This window comes from Pelmatolapia mariae, linkage group LG4 (genome assembly GCF_036321145.2).
Source record: "Pelmatolapia mariae isolate MD_Pm_ZW linkage group LG4, Pm_UMD_F_2, whole genome shotgun sequence".
Taxonomy (NCBI): Eukaryota; Metazoa; Chordata; class Actinopteri; order Cichliformes; family Cichlidae; genus Pelmatolapia; species Pelmatolapia mariae.
In genome coordinates, this window is record NC_086230.1 from 507,455 (window position 1) to 527,385 (window position 19,931).

General features: G+C 42.5%; 2 protein-coding genes across 6 annotated transcripts in view; one reads left to right on the top strand and one right to left on the bottom strand.

The window, feature by feature from the left end:
• Nucleotides 1-7,443, bottom strand: part of ap2a1 (adaptor related protein complex 2 subunit alpha 1) — a 44,223-nt gene extending 36,780 nt beyond the window's left edge. For 2 of the 4 annotated variants that reach the window (XM_063471004.1, XM_063471005.1), the window contains exon 1: nt 6,545-7,443. In XM_063471004.1, the coding sequence (XP_063327074.1) occupies nt 6,545-6,611 (67 nt within the window). In that variant the 5' untranslated portion in view covers nt 6,612-7,443. The remainder of the gene's footprint in view (nt 1-6,544) is intronic. The other 2 variants (XM_063471007.1, XM_063471006.1) reach the window with 2 other exon arrangements.
• Nucleotides 7,444-10,626: 3,183 nt separating this feature from the next.
• prmt1 (protein arginine methyltransferase 1) lies at nt 10,627-17,194 on the top strand. Of its 2 annotated transcripts, none has more exons than XM_063471011.1 (10): nt 10,627-10,748; nt 12,406-12,501; nt 12,584-12,739; nt 12,839-12,902; nt 12,985-13,127; nt 13,660-13,747; nt 15,496-15,611; nt 15,725-15,875; nt 16,343-16,464; nt 16,536-17,194. In XM_063471011.1, exons 1-10 carry the CDS (start codon nt 10,713-10,715, stop codon nt 16,617-16,619), a joined length of 1,056 nt encoding a protein of 351 aa, XP_063327081.1. In that variant the 5' UTR covers nt 10,627-10,712; the 3' UTR covers nt 16,620-17,194. The 2 variants fall into 2 exon arrangements, with proteins under 2 accessions (XP_063327081.1, XP_063327082.1); XM_063471012.1 differs by having other exon boundaries at nt 10,653-10,748; nt 12,415-12,501.
• Nucleotides 17,195-19,931: the final 2,737 nt, after the last annotated feature.

Below are 19,931 nucleotides of genomic sequence, written 5' to 3' on the forward strand. Positions count from 1 at the left end.
CCAAACAGACAAAAAACAAACCAAAAACCAGCAATAAAAAACTTAAACATAAAAAATCAAAAAGAAAGAACAATACAGAATCCACATCTGAACCAAAGAGTAAAACAGTGAAATGTGGATTATTAAATATTAGGTCTCTCTCCTCCAAGTCTCTGTTAGTACATGACTTAATAATTGACCAACAAATCGATTTACTCTGCCTTACAGAACCTGGTTGCAGCAGGACGATTATGTTAGTTTAAATGAATCAACACCCCCGAATCATTCTAACTACCAGAAACCTCGAAGCACAGGCCGAGGGGGCGGTGTGGCAGCAATTTTTCACACCAGTCTATTAATTAACGAAAGACCAAGACAGACTTTTAATTCATTTGAAAGCCTGATGCTTAGCCTTGTCCACCCCAGCTGTAAAACTCAGAAACCAGTCTTACTTGTTATCATCTATCGTCCACCTGGGCCTTACACAGAGTTTCTCTCTGATTTCTCAGACTTTTTATCTGATTTAGTGCTCAACTCAGATAAAATAATTATTGTGGGTGATTTTAACATCCATGTAGATGCTAAAAATGACAGCCTCAAAATTGCATTTAATCTGTTATTAGACTCAATTGGCTTCTCTCAAAATGTAAAAGAACCCACCCACCACTTTAATCACACTCTAGATCTTGTTTTAACATATGGCATAGAAACTGAACATTTAACAGTGTTTCCTGAAAACCCTCTGCTGTCTGATCATTTCCTGATAACATTTACATTTACAATAATTGATTACACAGCAGTGGAGAGTAGACTTTATCAAACTAGATGTCTTTCTGATAGTGCTGTAACTAAGTTTAAGAATATAATCCACCCACTGTTATCATCTTCAATGCCCTGTACCAACATAGAGCAGGGCAGCTATCTGAACGCTACTCCAACAGAGGTCGATTATCTTGTTAATAATTTTACCTCCTCACTACGTACGACTCTGGATGCTGTAGCTCCAGTGAAAACTAAGGCCTCAAATCCGAAGTCCCTGACTCCGTGGTATAATTCTCAAACACGTAGCCTAAAGCAGATAACTCGTAAGCTGGAGAGGAAATGGCGTGTCACAAATTTAGAGGATCATCATTTAGCCTGGAGAAATAGTTTGCTGCTTTATAAGAAAGCCCTCCGCAAAGCCAGAACATCTTACTATTCGTCACTGATTGAAGAAAATAAGAACAACCCCAGGTTTCTCTTCAGCACTGTAGCCAGGCTGACAAAAAGTCAGAGCTCTACTGAGCCAACAATCCCTTTAACGTTAACTAGTAATGACTTCATGAACTTCTTCAGAAATAAAATTTTTATCATTAGAGAAAAAATTACCAATAATCATCCCACAGATGTAATATCGTCTACAGCTACTTTTAGTACCATTGATGTTAAGTTAGACTCTTTTTCTCCAATCGATCTTTCTGAGTTAACTTCAATAATTACTTCCTCCAAACCATCAACATGTCTTTTAGACCCCATTCCTACAAAACTGCTCAAAGAAGTCCTGCCATTAATTAATTCTTCAATCTTAAATATGATCAATCTATCTCTAATAATTGGCTATGTACCACAGGCCTTCAAGGTGGCTGTAGTTAAACCCTTACTTAAAAAGCAATCTCTAGACCCAGCTGTCTTAGCTAATTATAGGCCAATCTCCAACCTTCCTTTCATATCAAAAATCCTTGAAAGAGTAGTTGTCAAACAGCTAACAGATCATCTGCAGAGGAATGGCTTATTTGAAGAGTTTCAGTCAGGTTTCAGAGCTCATCACAGCACAGAAACAGCTTTAGTGAAGGTTACAAATGATCTTCTTATGGCCTCTGACAGTGGACTCATCTCTGTGCTTGTCCTGCTAGACCTCAGTGCAGCGTTTGATACTGTCGACCATAATATCCTATTAGAGCGATTAGAACATGCTGTAGGTATTACAGGTACTGCACTGCAGTGGTTTGTATCATATCTATCTAATAGACTCCAATTTGTTCAAGTAAATGGAGAGTCCTCTTCACACACTGAGGTTAATTATGGAGTTCCACAGGGTTCAGTGCTAGGACCAATTCTATTTACATTATACATGCTTCCCCTAGGTAGCATCATTAGAAGACATAGCATAAATTTTCACTGCTATGCAGATGATACGCAGCTCTATCTATCCATGAAGCCAGGTAACACACACCAATTAGTTAAACTGCAGGAATGTCTTAAAGACATAAAGACCTGGATGGCCGCTAACTTCCTGCTTCTTAATTCAGATAAAACTGAGGTTATTGTACTCGGCCCTGAAAATCTTAGAAATATGGTATCTAAGCAGATCCTTACTCTGGATGGCATTACCTTGGCCTCCAGTAATGCTGTGAGGAACCTTTGAGTCATTTTTGACCAGGACATGTCCTTCAAGGCACATATTAAACAAATATGTAAGACTGCTTTCTTCCATTTGCGCAACATCTCTAAAATTAGAAATATCCTGTCTCAGAGTGATGCTGAAAAACTAGTTCATGCCTTCATTACTTCCAGGCTGGACTACTGTAACTCATTATTATCAGGATGTCCTAAAAACTCCCTGAAAAGTCTTCAGTTAATCCAAAATGCTGCAGCAAGAGTACTGACAGGGACTAGAAAGAGAGAGCATATTTCTCCTGTTTTGGCTTCCCTTCATTGGCTTCCTGTTAAATCCAGAATTGAATTCAAAATCCTGCTCCTCACATACAAGGTCTTAAATAATCAGGCCCCATCTTATCTTAATGACCTTGTAGTACCATATCACCCTATTAGAGCACTTCGCTCTCGCTCTGCAGGCTTACTTGTTGTTCCTAGAGTATTTAAAAGTAGAATGGGAGGGAGAGCCTTCAGTTTTCAGGCCCCTCTTCTGTGGAACCAGCTTCCAGTTTGGATTCAGGAGACAGACACTATCTCTACTTTCAAGGTTAGGCTTAAAACTTTCCTTTTTGCTAAAGCATATAGTTAGGGCTGGACCAGGTGACCCTGAATCCTCCCTTAGTTATGCTGCAATAGACGTAGGCTGCCGGGGATTCCCATGATGCATTGAGTTTTTCCTTTCCAGTCACCTTCTCACTCACTATGTGTTAATAGACCTCTCTGCATCGAATCATATCTGTTATTAATCTCTGTCTCTCTTCCACAGCATGTCTTTCATCCTGTTTTCCTTCTTTCACCCCAACCGGTCGCAGCAGATGGTCCCGCCCCTCCCTGAGCCTGGTTCTGCCGGAGGTTTCTTCCTGTTAAAAGGGAGTTTTTCCTTCCCACTGTCGCCAAAGTGCTTGCTCATAGGGGGTCATATGATATGATTGTTGGGTTTTTCTCTGTATTTATTATTGTGCTATCTACTGTACAATATAAAGCGCCTTGAGGCGACTTTTGTTGTGATTTGGCGCTATATAAATAAAATTGAATTGAATTGAATTGAATTGAAATTGAATTGAAGAGTTTTTTCTCTATGTTCCTTCATTGTTTGATCGTATGTCACTTTGTGAGCGGTCTTCAAATGATTGAATAAATTTGTAGTGTTGCTCTGTGGTGCAGCTACGACACCGTAGCAAAGTTTCCACACTATGTCTACTTGATCCACGTCTGACTCCGCGAACCCAAAATGTTTCTACACCACTGAAGTCGTTTTACCTCTCTTTTTAACCAACGGCATTCTTTCTTCAGCAGCCATTATCCTCTCCTCACCAAATAACTTCTGCTTAGCTTTCCTAGCTTTCCGAGCTTCCCTCGGGTCCTCTTAATTGTTGTGACGCGTGTTCGAAACGCAGAGAGGTGCGCTCGATTTGCCACACGGAGCAGCGCGAGAGGAGGAGCTAATAATCGGCTCAGTCATTTTTAATGATCGTTGAAAGCCCAGATCGTAATCACGATTAAAATTCGATTAATTGAGCAGCCCTAGCGTCACGTCACGTGACTTGTAATGTACAGCACAAGTGCCAAGCCGTACATGTGTATTTGTTTGGGAAGCAGCCAGCCGCCGTGCCGCCCGGGTAATGGAGGAAATGAGTGTGCCGACTAGAGAAAAATCAACCGAGAGCGTGACCGAAGGTTACCGAAGAGAAAACAGATGCTGGTTCCAATGCCGGAGAGATTGTCGAACGGAAGGGCCATAGAAGTTCCGTAGTGTGAAGGTATTTCGGCTATTTCAAGTCTGACAAAAAACAGAGTAGCGCGCACTGTAAATTGTGCCGAAAGCAAGTCTGGAAATACAATAAACCGGTGCATGCTCAATCTCTGACTGAAAGCGCTAATTCGTCATTCAGCTTTTGTCAGACTAAAGTAACTGTTAAAACTGTTTGAAAAGCTAAGCTTTACAACAAGGAGAGATTGAGAATTTCCTTTTAGTTCTCAGTTTATTTGATATTGACAAAAGTTAGTCAATTTTGTCTGTTCTTCTGTAAAACAAACTAAGATTTATTTTTAGAATTAAAATTTTGTTTCTAAGTGGAATTGACAATTTAGTAGTCTGTTTTGTTTGTTCTATTTTGAAACTTAAACGCTTTAGCGGCTGCCTTTTGTGTAGTTTGCAATATTTGCCTTTATTTATCTGAAAAAGTCTCATGTTCCTTAAGTACATCTACCCTGTTGAACTTATTATGGGAAATAAATATTAAAATCAAAACAAGCTGCTGATTATTTCACATTTTACTTGTGAGCAACGGCACATTTAAATCTTACAAATATAGTTATTTGGCTTATATCGTGATATATATCGTTATCGCCTGAAATGAAAAAAACATATCGTGATATGAAAAAAATCTCATATCGCCCAGCTCTAGAAGCAACTATTGTTTTCAATTGATGCCATGTTCATAAAATTGAATTGAACTATAAGTGCTTAGGCCCTATCAAACAGAAGAGAGACAGTGGCGTCTTGATCATGACTTAGGCTGGCCATAATTAACCGAACATGATCAAACGATACTGAAAACGCATGTTCTGCCACAACAAGCTCTCCCTAAACCACTGCCTGACCTTGTGCCTGCATTTGCCAATCACTGACCTAATTTGTGTTTAGTCTGAAGAAGTAACACTACAATTAAAGACAGATCTACTTTCTGCTCAAACAGGTATAATGTTAAGCAACACTGGAACAGCAGAAGGCAAAGAGCTTGTCAGTAAAAAACATTTTTACCATGAAAACCAATGATGATCATGATAAATGAATGGGATTGAATCATGGGCTGTCATCCTGCAGCCCGCCTTCCTGCTCAAACAGTGATAGACGGCTACCAACCAGCATGGCTGATGAGTTAAAGCTTTCTAACTACCATCTGTCCAAGAAGTGGTCCACTCCCCAACTGGGAGTGGACCTAGCAGACAACTGTTTCTAACAGGCTTCCATTAGCACAGATACGCCTCATCCAATACCTCAAAATGAAATAAAAAGACTCAAATCAACCAACTGCACTGTTTGATTTACAGAAGTTTGTTGCTGACATAACAAGACTGAAATTCATTCTCACAAGTTTTTGTCAATAACATTCCAATACAGCCTGTCACGTTATTACTATTTATTTCAAATGAGTATTCGATAACATGTAATCAAGTGTATTTCCCAAGGCTACAAATCACATGTGTTTGGAGATGTCTGCCTGCCTGATACAGCACGTTTGAAAACAAGTCATCTAGACGACTCGGCAAATGTTTGCAATATTCGTCACTTTGAACATTTACACTAGTTGTTGGTCACACATTTTTATTTTCTGCTGAATTTCTCTTTAAATGTGCCCAAAAGGCAGAATAACACAGTGTACTTCAGATTCTGATGAAAGCTGGAGGTATCAAACATTCGACCATGAAGTCGCCATTACTGCCTGTCAATGTAAGCCTGGAATAACTGTCAGGTTTGCAGTGACAAGCACACCAAGCACTGAAATGTGCAATCACAGCAAAAAGGAAACAGTAGATGGCAACTACTTCCTAAATTCTTGTTACTACTCAGTGACAGTGAAAAGTGGCATTATGTGTGTCATCACTGGAATAAATATTACCAGGAAACTGACAAAAAAAGACATTTATATAAAACTTTGCAGTCAATTGCTGGATATATGTAGCATTTTGTTACACGTAATAGTATTATTATTATTTTTTTTATACTTGTAATCATTGCTACTTTTGTTGTTGTTTTAAATCCGTTTGAGCTTCAGTCTTCCTTCCCTGTCAGACATGTGGAGCGTCCTGACACGACACGTCCCCGAGCTCTCCAACATGTACAACTATACAACAGGAAACGTTTGATCAGAGCCGCTACTCCAAGCCTAACATCGTTTATTCTGTTCCTGCAGGTGACCTCACCACCGTCACTGTCAGTACGTAAGAAATCATATTGATTGTTCCACTAAACGTTACGAAACTGATTTTTTAAAAGTAGATACAGCTTTCTGAGTCGAGGTTACCACATGACAACGCTGCATGATGTATGAGACGATCACCAGCAACGACATTAGCCATGTCAACTTTGACGGCACAATGAAATAACAACACATATGATGACGTAGCATACAGAAAGGTAACTCACAGTTTCTAATGTCCGAAATGAAAACAGCCAATCCGCGCATTCCATCTCCTTTCGACACAGCCGGCATGTCTGCAGGTTTCTGTCCTCACTCTGGCCTTCTCCGAAAAACACTGACGCCGGTCACCCTCTCACAGCGGACTGGAGTCGACGATGGCAAACTTGATGTTTAGTAGTAGCCGTTTGCCTGTCTGCAACTTTGTGACTGACTGCTGCCTACCAGGTTCGGTCGATGCTTTTAGGTGGGTAACTCAGGTAGCATTTACTAGATCCGCTGGATGGCAGTCTATCAACAAGCAGCGGGATAAGTTAACGTTATCCCTGTTAGCTGGCTTGTTTCCTTGGCTATGGCAAGCTAACGTTATTTCATTCAATCCTCATCTACCTTGGATTAGAAATTACGTATAACTCATACTACAAAAATGTGCTAAAGATAAAAACGGCTACTGATAAATGTCTTAAAGATAAATGCACTCAGACGTGTTAGTAAGAATGCTGTCCGAGAGTATATTGTTCAATTACTTCGAGTCACGTAACGTAAAGCTAGCTTAACAGCTAGCTAGCTAGCTAGCTGACTAGCAATATCATTCAAACACTGGAGCACATCACCGGTTGATCGGAATAACTCAGTAGAACGTCTCAAATACCAACCAGCGGTAGGACTTCCTTGAGCTCTCTACTCGCGCACTAAATTTGGTTAAAAATATTATGTCCTGTATAGCTGATGTCCGCTCCAATTCTTTAGCCTGCAATGTACGGCTCGGATCAGGCTCGTGACAGCAGAATAACGTGACCGCGCAGCACACCCGTGAACGCCTACGCTCCTTTTCGTCGTTCGAGTGGACCCTATTGCTGATTGGACAACTTGCGGCGATATGTGGCTGTACCGACACAGTGCAACTCTGCCATGAAGCCATTTGTATGGAAAACAGGCTACGACTGAGCGGCAGGGAAGCCGGCCCGACGGAAGTAGGCTAAAAGTAGGCTTCGTATTAACAGTGCTAAGCTGTAGTGTCCAGTCGACAATTGTTTTATTGTCATATACAGATAATCAGTGTAGCAACATTTACCTGTAATGCTCGTGTTTCTCAGCTTTACATGAACATGTACAAAGTGTACAGGTATATTAAGAAAGAACATAACAATAATAAAATAAAAATAATAAAATACTAAGTATTAAATTTTAAGAGAATTTAAAATCATTTTTGGTATTTACAGTTTGTGCAAAGCTGCAGAGAGGATTTAACCATAAAAGACGTTATTGTTTTAAATAATATGTGAGAACTGAAAACATCACATACAAATGACATGCACTTTCACCTGCACAGGTATTCATTGGTCCTCCTGCAGTGAGATTCCTAGCACAGGTTTCCAGCTAATGTGTCTGTTTACCTGCACGTTTCCGTTCAGTTATTTGGGAGCGGGGGCACTCAGATATGCCATCTTAGGACCGTTTAATGGACAGGGTCAAAAAGTGTGTAAACAAAGGCATTTGAAACCAATAACATGCCTACAGATCAGGTCTTAGATTCACAGCATTAGGACATTGATCTACAACAATGCTACAGTTCTGTGGCAGCTGGCAGCAGATGGCTGCATAACATTTAGGATGCAGCATGCAGCACTGAGCATCAATTAAAATGTTAATCATTAGATTTCACCACTAGTATGTCTGATACCAATTCAATTCAATTTTATTTATACAGCTCCAAATCACAACAACAGTCGCCTCAAGGCGCTTTATATAGTAAGGTAGACCCTACAATAATACATACAGACAAAAACCCAACAATCATATGACCCCCTATGAGCAAGCACTTTGGCGACAGTGGGAAGGAAAAACTCCCTTTTAACAGGAAGAAACCTCCGGCAGAACCAGGCTCAGGGAGGGGCGGGGCCATCTGCTGTGATTGGTTGGGGTGAGAGAAGGAAGACAGGATAAAGACATGCTGTGGAAGAGAGACAGAGATTAATAACAGATATGATTCAATGCAGAGAGTTCTATTAACACATAGTGAGTGAAGAAGAAACACCCAGTGCATCATGGGAATCCCCCAGCAGCCTACGTCTACTGCAGCATAACTAAGGGAGGATTCAGGGTCACCTGGTCCAGCCCTAACTATATGCTTTGGCAAAAAGGAAAGTTTGAAGCCTAATCTTAAAAGTAGAGATAGTGTCTGTCTCCTGAATCCAAACTGGAAGCTGGTTCCACAGAAGAGGGGCCTGAAAACTGAAGGCTCTGCCTCCCATTCTACTTTTAAATACTCTAAGAACAACAAGTAAGCCTGCAGTGCGAGAGCGAAGTGCTCTAAACCACTTAGTGACAGCGACCTTGATTATTCAACTAGTCATGCACTCCCCTAGTTTTCATCAACCCCACATGCAGCAATTTGATCAGAGAGAATGGTGTTTTACAGTGACAACTCTTAAACAGTCAGGACACACTTACTTCCTGTGCCTCAACATTTCATTCTGTTAACAAACAGACCACAACAGAAAATCTTTAACAATATGTTATGAAGAAGAAACAGTGCTCTGTTCAAATGGCTTTTAATGAGCCATAAAAACTCAACAGAATTCAAAGTTTAAAAACCTCTCAATTAAACCACAGTTACACTGAACATGGGAGGTTTCCCTGGTCCTGCAGACACCTAAAGATATTTGGACGCATGTCGACAGCAAAGTTATGTTTCAGTCTAGGTACAGTTTAGGGTTACTGTGATACAGTGCACAAGCATCCCACAGTCCATGGCATGTCCATAGGTGCAGCTGGAAGAAGTTTGTGTCTCCAAGCACAGCCTCAGTACTGTGGTAGAAATACCAGGGGACAGGCAGTTACATGAAGAAAGTAGGACAAGACAGGGCTGTAGAAAGGCATCAGCTGGGCCTCAGTGTCTCTGTGCAAGGAGGAGCAGAGCAAACACTGGCAGTCCTTTAGTGGAACTACTTCCTCTCACAGTGCAGAACCATGCAGATTATCAAAGGATACTGAACTGGCTGGTCTGCCACTGGCATCCCGCCGTCGTCACAGATGAGAACACATTCACATCATGTCAGAGAAGAAGACCACCAACCGCCTGCTCCGTGTTCTTCTCCCCTTCATCATCTTTGGCTGGGATTTATGTTGAAGAAGCTTCTGTTGAATTAAATACAAAAACAATTCATCAAGTACTTCATATCATTCTAAAACATTCTCGACACAAATTCTTTGTTTCCAAGCTTAAAGGGGGCGTGGGGTGAAGTATTTATTTCAAGGCTTTTCTGACACTTTTCAAAGTGAAATAATATCAGATATCGCATTATTCTTTAAAATATAGAAATAAAAGCTGTTTTTCACAAGCCAGTAGAAATGCACATGGGCCCACTCTGAACCACTGAGCTGAGGGTTGTTAGGTTGGACGCTGCATTATTATTAATATTAATTATTACTATACCATCATAACGTCTGTTTTCAGCAGCAGAAACACTGACTCATATTAAGGTCAGTGTCAGTGCGCCCCAGTTGCCATCACCAGTGTGTGAATGTGTGGATGACTGAATGTAGTGTGAAACGCTTTGGGGTCCATAGGGACTTAAGTAAAGTCCTGTACAAATACAGGCCATTTACCATTTGACCAAGAAGACAGAGTCAAGCTAAGAAAACAACAGGCTTTTGCATCTCATGTGTTTTGTTTCCATAAGAAGTCAAATATCATTCTGTCCTCAGATTAATGACTCTACATATGAAGAAGGGGCAGCTAGACGGGACGATCCTTCTGATCTGGTGAACACAGCTTTACCTCTCAGACAGATCCGTCTGTAACCAGCTGTTCTTTTGGCTTTTAGAGGTGAAATCCTCTAACAACGATGCCACACATACAGGATTGTTTGCATTCATTCACTGGCATCACTTCACATTCATGTGTCATGCCAGATGCCTCAGTGAAGGTTACCAAGTGATCACGGACTTTAGGGACTTAAAAAGACCGGAAGTATTCAAACACGTTAAAAACACAACAGTCTTAATGGACGCAGTTCAGTTTGGACCCGGAAGCAGGGTTTACGTCATCACTTAACAACCGGATTAATTTGGAGGCAGGGCCTGTCGTCTGCACCAATCAGAGATAAACGTTGGCCATCGTGGGCGGGACAAAGGGAGACGCTTACAGACCCACGCAGCTACTCTGGGTAGATGATCGAAATGGCGGCGCCAGCAGAAGGGATGGAGGTAAGGTCTTACAGTGTGGAAATAAGCCTCACTTATATTTATCTTTGGAAACGACACGCGGTCATTTTATAAAGTCATGCCACATTGCGTACACGGTTATGTTTTTAGCTTTACTTAGCACATGCGTAGCAGCTAGTGATGCATCCATTTTAACATGGCTAAGGCTAATAGAGCTTTAGCACCGTTGGCGCTCATTCATCTAACATAAGTGACCGAGGAAGGCCACTCAGACGCTTCATCCAGCACGTCCTCACGGCTGTTGGACGCTGGAAGGTTAAAGAACAGAACCGTCCTTTCAGCTAACGCGTCAGCCGGCTGCTGGCGATGGAGCGAGCCTGTCGTGGACCGCATGGGCGCTACCGTGTTAGCTTCTGAACTCGTTAGCTAGCTGTGCTACAGAGTTGAACTCTTTCTTGGTATTTTCTTACAGTTTATCCATAAACTTGTTCTTTAACAGATGCCATGTGATTTCTGCCATGATCTTTTCCCCCTGATGCAGTTTACAGGCGGCAGCAGCGCTGAACTAGCCGCGTTAGTAGCGCATCCTCGGGGTGATAAAGAACTACGTTGTAGACAGCTTTAGGTGTTCTGCTCTGCCTCTCACAGAGGTGAACAAACGTGCTCGCTGTACTGAGCCCGAGCCGATAGCTACAGAGGAGGTCGTTAGTGTGCTCGAGGAAGGCCAAGCGCGCGCGACTTCTATCAGCCACGTGCCACCATCTTTTGTGCGGCCGGAGTTCACGTTAAAGTGGGCCACGTGTATTCAGCCCAGCGTGGAGTCTGTTTTAAAAACTCGAACCCGTTTAACTCTGTCCGTGAAGCCGGACTGGGAACGTGCGTGTTTTCAGCTCCCGTGTCTAAAGCACGTGGAGCGCCATCTTGTCGGAGTACACAATAGGGCATCACTGGTTCAGCCCTGTTATGGGGTTTCCCCCCGCAAGAGATGATGATCAATGCTTATGGTTGTGGATGATGCCTATACCTGTTCTCATAACTGGTTTGGGGAAAAGAAGTGCTGGGCCCCAGTATAACTGTGGGTTGCATCACATCTTAATGTGCCCTAAAATGCTGTTGTGGGAACAGAAGGACACAGCCTGGACTTCGGCCTGGTGGGAGACCCTCCTCCTCCTCTGCACAGTCCTCATTTACTTACAGTTAAAAGATGGGAAACAAGCAAGAAACTCACTGGCTGCTTATCAGCTGTTCAGTGAACTCAGGAGTTTCCCTGAAATATTCAGAGAGGGTTAAACGCATGATACAGGTGTGTGTGTGTGTGTGTGTGTGTAAACAAACTTTGGACTGTAAGGCTGGAACAGAGTTGCTATATTAATATATTTAATTGTAAAGGGAGCCCACAAAGCTGCTGGTTGTCAGTTAGATTTATCAGCTCTTATCACTAAGACGGGGAAGTTATAATCATGTCATTAAGTCATTATTTGAAGACTGTGCAGCTGCAGCTTTGGTTATTAATGGTCAGTAATGTGATACGAGCATGTAGAAATGCTTCTAGAACAGTTGTTCCTGTTCCCAGCCCTGAAACTGTGTTGTTGTTACTATAGTGATCATGCTAAAACTACACGCCCAGCCCTGTTGTTGATACAGAGACTGAGTTTAGCAAAGATGATGTTTAATTGAGACGATCTTGGTCTACTGTGAGGTTTCCCAGGGGGAGAGCTCAGCCAAGCCTGCAGCTGAGGACATGACATCTAAGGACTACTACTTTGACTCATACGCCCACTTTGGAATTCATGAGGTATTTCTCTAGTTTGTAATCTCTGTTTAGAGCGTAACTCAAGGAAACCTGTGTATTCATGAATCCTGCTTTTGTGCTGTAGGAGATGCTGAAGGATGAAGTTCGCACTCTCACGTACCGCAATTCCATGTTCCACAACAAGCACCTTTTTAAGGACAAGGTGGTGCTTGATGTGGGCAGTGGGACGGGTATCCTTTGCATGTTTGCTGCCAAAGCCGGAGCCAAGAAGGTTATAGGGGTAGGTGTTTTATTCACCAATCAATGGTAATGGCATCACTCACAGCTAGCGATGGTCTCTTCATATAGTTGATGTGTTTGTTGTGTTTGATCTCCATAGATCGAGTGCAGCAGCATCTCTGACTACGCTGTGAAAATTGTGAAGGCTAACAACCTTGATGATGGTGCGTAAATGGAAGCCAACATGATTTCAGTCATGTGATCATATTTAAAAATACAAACTCTGAGCTCTTCTTGTGTCTGCAGTGGTGACCATCATTAAAGGAAAGGTGGAAGAGGTGGAGCTGCCTGTGGATGGAGTAGACATCATCATATCAGAGTGGATGGGCTACTGTCTCTTCTATGAGTCCATGCTTAATACAGTTATTTATGCCAGAGACAAATGGCTGGTAAGTATGCATATGCTCTTCTGTTTGTTTGAGCTCTATGTTGTGAGTAGCTCAAACACATGAATCCTGTTTCCAGTCCTGTGGTTGTTTGTACTGTAAAACATGAATTCGATACGTTCTAACGTAGCGTGTTATATGAAGGTGAGCGTGCTTGTGAGTACGGTTACTCTATGATGGCATTACGTCAGCATGTCACTATGTGAAGCTGATAATTGGCCCGTGTGTATGGGATTGACATTGTTAGAAAAACTAAACTGTCACTTCCATCTACAGTCCTGCCCACAGTTATTGTAACTGTTTGTGTAAACAGTGTTGGCTGTGGTAATGTGTGTGTGTGCACTCAAACCTTTGTTCCTGTCACACCTCTGGGATGCTCCTTAAATCTGTAGATGCATGGATTTGAATTGAGCCAGGCTAAGCTTGTGGTTTTTTTTAAGCTACTCGTTTATTGCTCCACTTGGTGTGAACATACTGACTTTCTTGATCTTTTCTCTGAATACTTGTGTATTTTTCCCTCTTTATACAATAACAGAAACCAGATGGACTCATTTTTCCAGATAGAGCAACCCTTTACGTCACTGCCATCGAAGACCGACAGTATAAGGACTACAAAATACACTGTGAGTGGTCCGAGTGACTGAAATCTGTTTCCTGTATGCAGGTCATTGTCAATATCACCCAGTTGTCCCACAATTAGAACAAAGATCCAGAAAACGTGTGAATTTGACAATAAATGAAGAAGTCCTCGACGTTGGGCTGGAGGTTCACTGTTCAGCATGAACATTAATATTAATGTGAGGGAGGAAAAAGACCCACTAAGAGCCAGTGTAGCTGCTCCCGTTTACTGTGGAGCTTCACTCATGAAGTGAAACGGCGTAAAGCAGCAGAAACATTACAGTCCAAACATCAGCGAGGTACCAACACAGCACAGTAAGGTCTCAGGTGTTTGTCGGTGCTGCAGTCGTGCTGTGGAGGAGGGAAGCTCCGCTCTGCACACTCTGTTTCTGGGGAATGCTTTCACATTTACTCTAATCTACGTTCCCTTTTTCCTCCATCCTGCCGTTCGCCCCATCTTCTTCTTCGTTGGTATTGAGTCCAGTCAGGCGATACCGTCCAAATAGCTTCCTGTAGTTTTAGAAAAATACATTTAGGTGGTTTTAGAATTTTATTGTGGATGCGTCGTATTCTAAGTCGATGAATGTTTATAGTTGGTTTCATTGATTCTGGTGAGGAAGTGGGTATAGTAAAATGTCATGTGACCAACATGTAAGGTTACATCGTTGTGAAAGCGTGCACACAGTGAAGGAAACGAGTGTGTTTTTGTGTCATCACACAGTCCGGTTGGACGTATCTGAATGTATATTTACCAAATCAATCTGGACCCAAAGGACCCGTCACAGGAACGGTCCATCAGTGAGCTCTGTGGGTTCTGATTGGCTTTGATGTGCTGCAGTCATGGCCTGCTGTGAGGTCAAATGTTTGCTCGTGTTGGAGGCATTTCCCCTCTCTGGTGTCATAACTGTTGGGTCTGTTACTCACAAGTAATGGATTACTTTTATGGAGTGTTTTAATTACTGCACAGAGAAAGTAATTCTGTTGTTTCATGACTTTGATTAATCTGAGCACTGAAACGGTCTCAGCAGTACAAACCTAAGGCTTCAGCCACACACACCAACACACATCCTAATGGGGACACACACATGTTTGCCACACAAACTGAAGTCGGCCGATCGTGTCGAGAGACGACAGAGACCACACCAACCTTTCTGAGGAGTTAGACTGCTGTGGGCTGAGTGGGCCTAAAGACTGAAAGTAGCTGCATGTCTGAGATGGTTGGAAGTAAGTTTGTTTAATGCTGAAGTCATTACTCGCCCAACAGAGCGCCGCCTCCTCGTCAGCCTGCCTTCATGAAAGGTCACAGCAAGAACAGGTTTCATGGACTGACAGAGCCTAGTTTGACTTTCTTGGTTCAAACTGTCATCAGCATGTATGGAGGAAGCAGATATAAACAGTGAGAGTGTCACCATCTGTAAAACACTGCACAGGCTCCTTTTATGCTTCACTGTGATGTAATTATGAAAATCCCCATCAGATTTGATCCACTCTGTAATACAAGATTCTAATGGTGAAGAGTTCAGGCTGTGCTCCAGTGTTTGTAAGCATTCAGTGTCAACATGGTTATTCAGTCTGCTCGTCATTAGCAGAATGTCAACACGACGAGGTGAGCCGAGACTTTAGCACAACGCTGTACATGACAGACGGTGAGATGTCAGAGGTTTCCCCTCCTGACGCGCTCAGAGCGGTAACCAGTCTGTCAGAAAGGACACTTTGGATCATTGTAGCTGTAACCTGGTCTTGTCTCTGTCAGGGTGGGAGAACGTGTACGGTTTTGATATGTCCTGCATCAAGGAGGTGGCAATCAAGGAGCCCCTGGTCGATGTGGTGGACCCCAAGCAGCTGGTCAGCAACTCCTGTCTCGTCAGGGTAGGTGGATCGTTCTCTGCTCCTTGAATGGCTCTGGGACACAGGCAGAGGCGGTGGCTGAAGCTGACCTGAAACATTTGGTCTGAAGGCATCTTGTTGTCTTTTTTGTCTAGGAGGTGGACATCTACACAGTGAAGGCCGAAGACCTGACGTTCACGTCCCCGTTCTGCCTCCAGGTGAAGAGGAACGACTACATCCACGCGTTGGTTACCTACTTCAACATCGAGTTCACCCGCTGCCATAAGAGGATCGGCTTCTCTACCAGTCAGTGTGCCTGCCTGCTGTCTTTACACTACACTGGTGTCCCAGTATGAATGCTTTCTACAGCCCTGATAGTCTCTGCATAAATCAGTTTTCATACCTGAATGAATTTACAGTGTTAGGCAGGATTCTTGCTCTGGGTGTTCTCAGGGTTCATGTACTTTATCCACATACTGAACAATTCATGTTCCATCAGCCAAGACGGGACACAACTGACCTTCCTACAAACGGCGGCGGGTCGTTGCTATTGTACAGATTGTTCACTACTGTGAGCTGACATTAGTGTCTGCTTTGACAAATTCAGCAACGAATCCGGGAGGAGAAATGAGAACCTCACATCTCAGCAAACGCATTAGCTTTACAGACACATGACTACAGGTGGTCAGCTGATTGGAGCCAGTTATCTGAACTGTGTGACACACGGGGGCAGGTAAAGGCTTGTGTAGATTACAACACTCTCTCTCCCCCAGGCCCAGAGTCTCCTTACACCCACTGGAAGCAGACCGTCTTCTACCTGGATGATTACCTGACTGTGAAGACTGGAGAGGAGATCATTGGCACCGTCAGCATGAAGCCAAATGTCAAGAACAATGTAAGCACAGTTCAGCCGCTCTCCTTTCTGTGCGCGTTGTCTTTGTGTAACCTGACCTGCTGTCTCTGCAGAGGGACCTGGACTTCACCATAGACGTGGACTTCAGGGGCCAGCTATGTGAGATGTCGAAGACGTTGGAGTACAGGATGCGTTAGAAGCCTTTCCCTCCGTTCCTGTTTTTGTCATTAGTAGAGGACAGATATACAGTTTGGGAGTCTGAGCGATAGTCTGACGCTCCCGCAGCAACATTTTAAAGACATCACTTGTTCAAACATTAACAGTATTTAAATGGTTTTTGTGGCTTTCAGTTCAAAGTGCATTGGCGTGGTGCTTCATTGTGTCATATACACTCAACAAAATGTATGTTAGCATACGAACGTTTGTCCCAACACCTCGTTGGGTTCAACTTTGGGGTTCAGTTTATTTTGCATGGGAGAAGTTAATACAGACGCAAACTCAGCCTGTCCTTCATTTGAACGGTAACCATGGCGTTGGAAAGGACGCTGTTTGTAGACGGTTGCTGGACCGATTCTTACTGGACTTTTAGGCCACACCCCTTCAGTTCCACCTTTCCTCAGCTTGAACAGTGTGTCTGTCGATGGTAACAGCTGTGTTGGCACTCTGCACAGACCGCTCTGACTTGTCACATTTTCAGTTTTCTCTTTTGTATTGTTTCTGGCTGCCACTTTTTTTTCTTTTTTTTTTTTTTAAATAAAATTCATAAACTGTACATCTAACTTTTCCGAGTTGTGACGCTCTCCCAGCATCTTTGTAGAAAATCTCACCAAACAATTAATTTTTGCTTCCATGTTCAGGTGTTTACTGCTCTAAACAGCAGTTCTTTACATTTCACAGCACTCTGTGGACTCTCATTACATAAAACATGGCATGTTTAACCATTCTGTTTAAAGGAATTAGCATTGATTACTGTAAGGTTCCCAGTGAAAACACACCCAGGTTCTGGCCCGCGTTCTGAATTCAGACGTACAAACTCTGACTATGGGAAACGGAACATTTGGGCCCACGCGTTGTTCTCGTGCACACAGAAGAGTCTGTGGGGGACTGCTCAGAGCTGTGCATGTGGTGAGTCGTGTGTTAAAACGCTGTGAGAGAAGATCTCGTTTAACCCTTGTGTTGTCCTTGGGTCATTTTTGTCCTCTAAAGAAATCTTTTGCTATCAAAAATGTGTTTTTTATTCATCAAATGGTCTGAAAATAACAAGTTATTCATTACTATACTATGCATGATTGGAATAAGTTTTAAGTAATTTGCTTTATTTATGGGGTTTTTATTGGATTTTATAACACCTGTGGTCCTCGTGGACAAAAATGACCCCAAAGTACAAAGTGTTGCAAAAGGCCATATTTTCACAACATACTGCTTTCAAACATCTTTGATCTTGGATCACTGATGTGTGGGGTCAAGCACTGGTCATAACAACCACAACAACAACAACAGGCAAGACAATGAGGAGGCAGGTGCTCTATATTCAATGAAATTTTATTTATACTGCACCAAATCAAAACAACAGTCGCATCAAAGTGCTTCGTATTGTAAGGTCGACCCTACAATAATACATACACAGAAAGTATGTTCACAAGCCTCCATTGCACTAGAGATTTGCATACTTTGATGAGCGTACTTTTTTTTACCATGTTGTGCAAAGCAATGGCCAGTAGAACAAAGCATATATTGTCCTCTAGTATAATGAGGAGGGAGAATCAATGTTCAGGAAGATTCAGGGTTAGAAGATATAGAAAATATTGTCAATATTTAGAGCACATGCTACCCTTTCTCTGAAAAAGCACATGACCCACCTGCAGAAGTGGAAGAAGGCTATGAAGTGAAGAAAAGTGATGAAGAATCTGAACTATGTTCAAGTAGGTTCTCAGGCATCCAGGACATGGTTGTCTGAGGCGTTTGGAAAGAAAGTGACTGGGCTTCTGGAAGTTTCTTGAGTTTTCAGAATGTGAAACTGAAATAGAAGATGTGTCAGAGGACTACACATCTTCCATTTCAATTATGATGAAGACAAAGAATCAAGCAGGAAAGAGGAGTCAGCTGAGACAGAGGAATATTTGCAGTAATGTGAGGAAACATTGATCTGGTCTTCTGTCCTTCCCAGTGTCAGACGATGCATGACTCTCTCATGTGCCACAGAGAAAGACAATCTACCACAGTCCAAGCACAGATGCCAGGTCCCATACTCCTTCATTGGCTTTCTACTCGAGTACTGAAAGCATTACACACAGTGTATTCTGCTTGTATTCTGCTTTTTAACTTTCACATGCCAATGGATGCATCAGAGACCAAGTTGGGGTTCAGTAACTTGTCCAAGGACACCTTGGTAAGAACTCCAGACTAGAGCACACAGAGATTGAACCAACAACCATCCAATTAGCAGATGACCTGCTCTACAGCCAACTCAATGACAAACAAGGAGGGACAACGAGAGGGGAAAAAGATGGATCAAATGCAGCTGTAGGCATATGTGGGTGTGTTGATTCTTACTGCTGCGCATCCAGTAAAGTCGCTACGGCCAGTTTATGACATCCTGAGTCTGGTAGAGAAGTTTTAAAGGTGACACAAGATTAATCATAGAAGCGCAAAAAGGATATAATTTCTTGATAAAGACACAATAGATGATCATCGTTCATGACACAAACGTGCTCCCATTTGAGGTGTATGGAACAAGTGTGTGTTTCTCCTGCTGTGATGTAAGATCCTGGTACTGACGTGACTGTGTATGAGCGCCTAGTCCCCTTCAGAGGACTCTGTCTATTCCAACAGAACATCCCAAGTAAACCAGGGAACTATGAGATAAAAACATGGGCAGTATGTGATGCCAGGTCCAGCTGTACATGGAACATGCTAGTGTACGATGGCAAACCGTCTGGCCTGCAGTCAGGACACGTGAGTTGTCCCTAACATTGCAGGTTTCCAAAAGAAAACAATCACCTGTAACAACTTGTTTACTGAATATGACCCTTGGCCTGCAACTGCAGAAAAGAAAGCTGTCCATGATGGGACCAGTACAGAGGAATAAACCTGAGCTTCCTCCTGCACTTGTGTCAAATATGGACACGCCTTTGTCCTCATGAAAGTTTGCCTTCACTCAGACCCATGCCCTGGTGTCCTACCATGCCAAAACATAGAAAAATGTCAGGTAATGAGTTGGAATAAAGTTGAATAAAACCTTGAAACACAGAGATTGATGATATTTTATACTTATTGCTTTATAAACAGTCAAAGCAAACAGGGTCATTTTTGAGCCCAGAGGACAACAGATGTGATTATTTGCTGCCAGTAAAAAACTTGAAGTAGTTTAAAAACAGCTTTCTAAATTAACTTTGACATAAACCCGTCTGTGATCGTCTGTTAAAGCAACCGACTCTGGTTGTGAAACGATAATCACAATAACTGATGATTTGATTTATTTTTTACCCGAAAACAAAGAAAAAATTCAT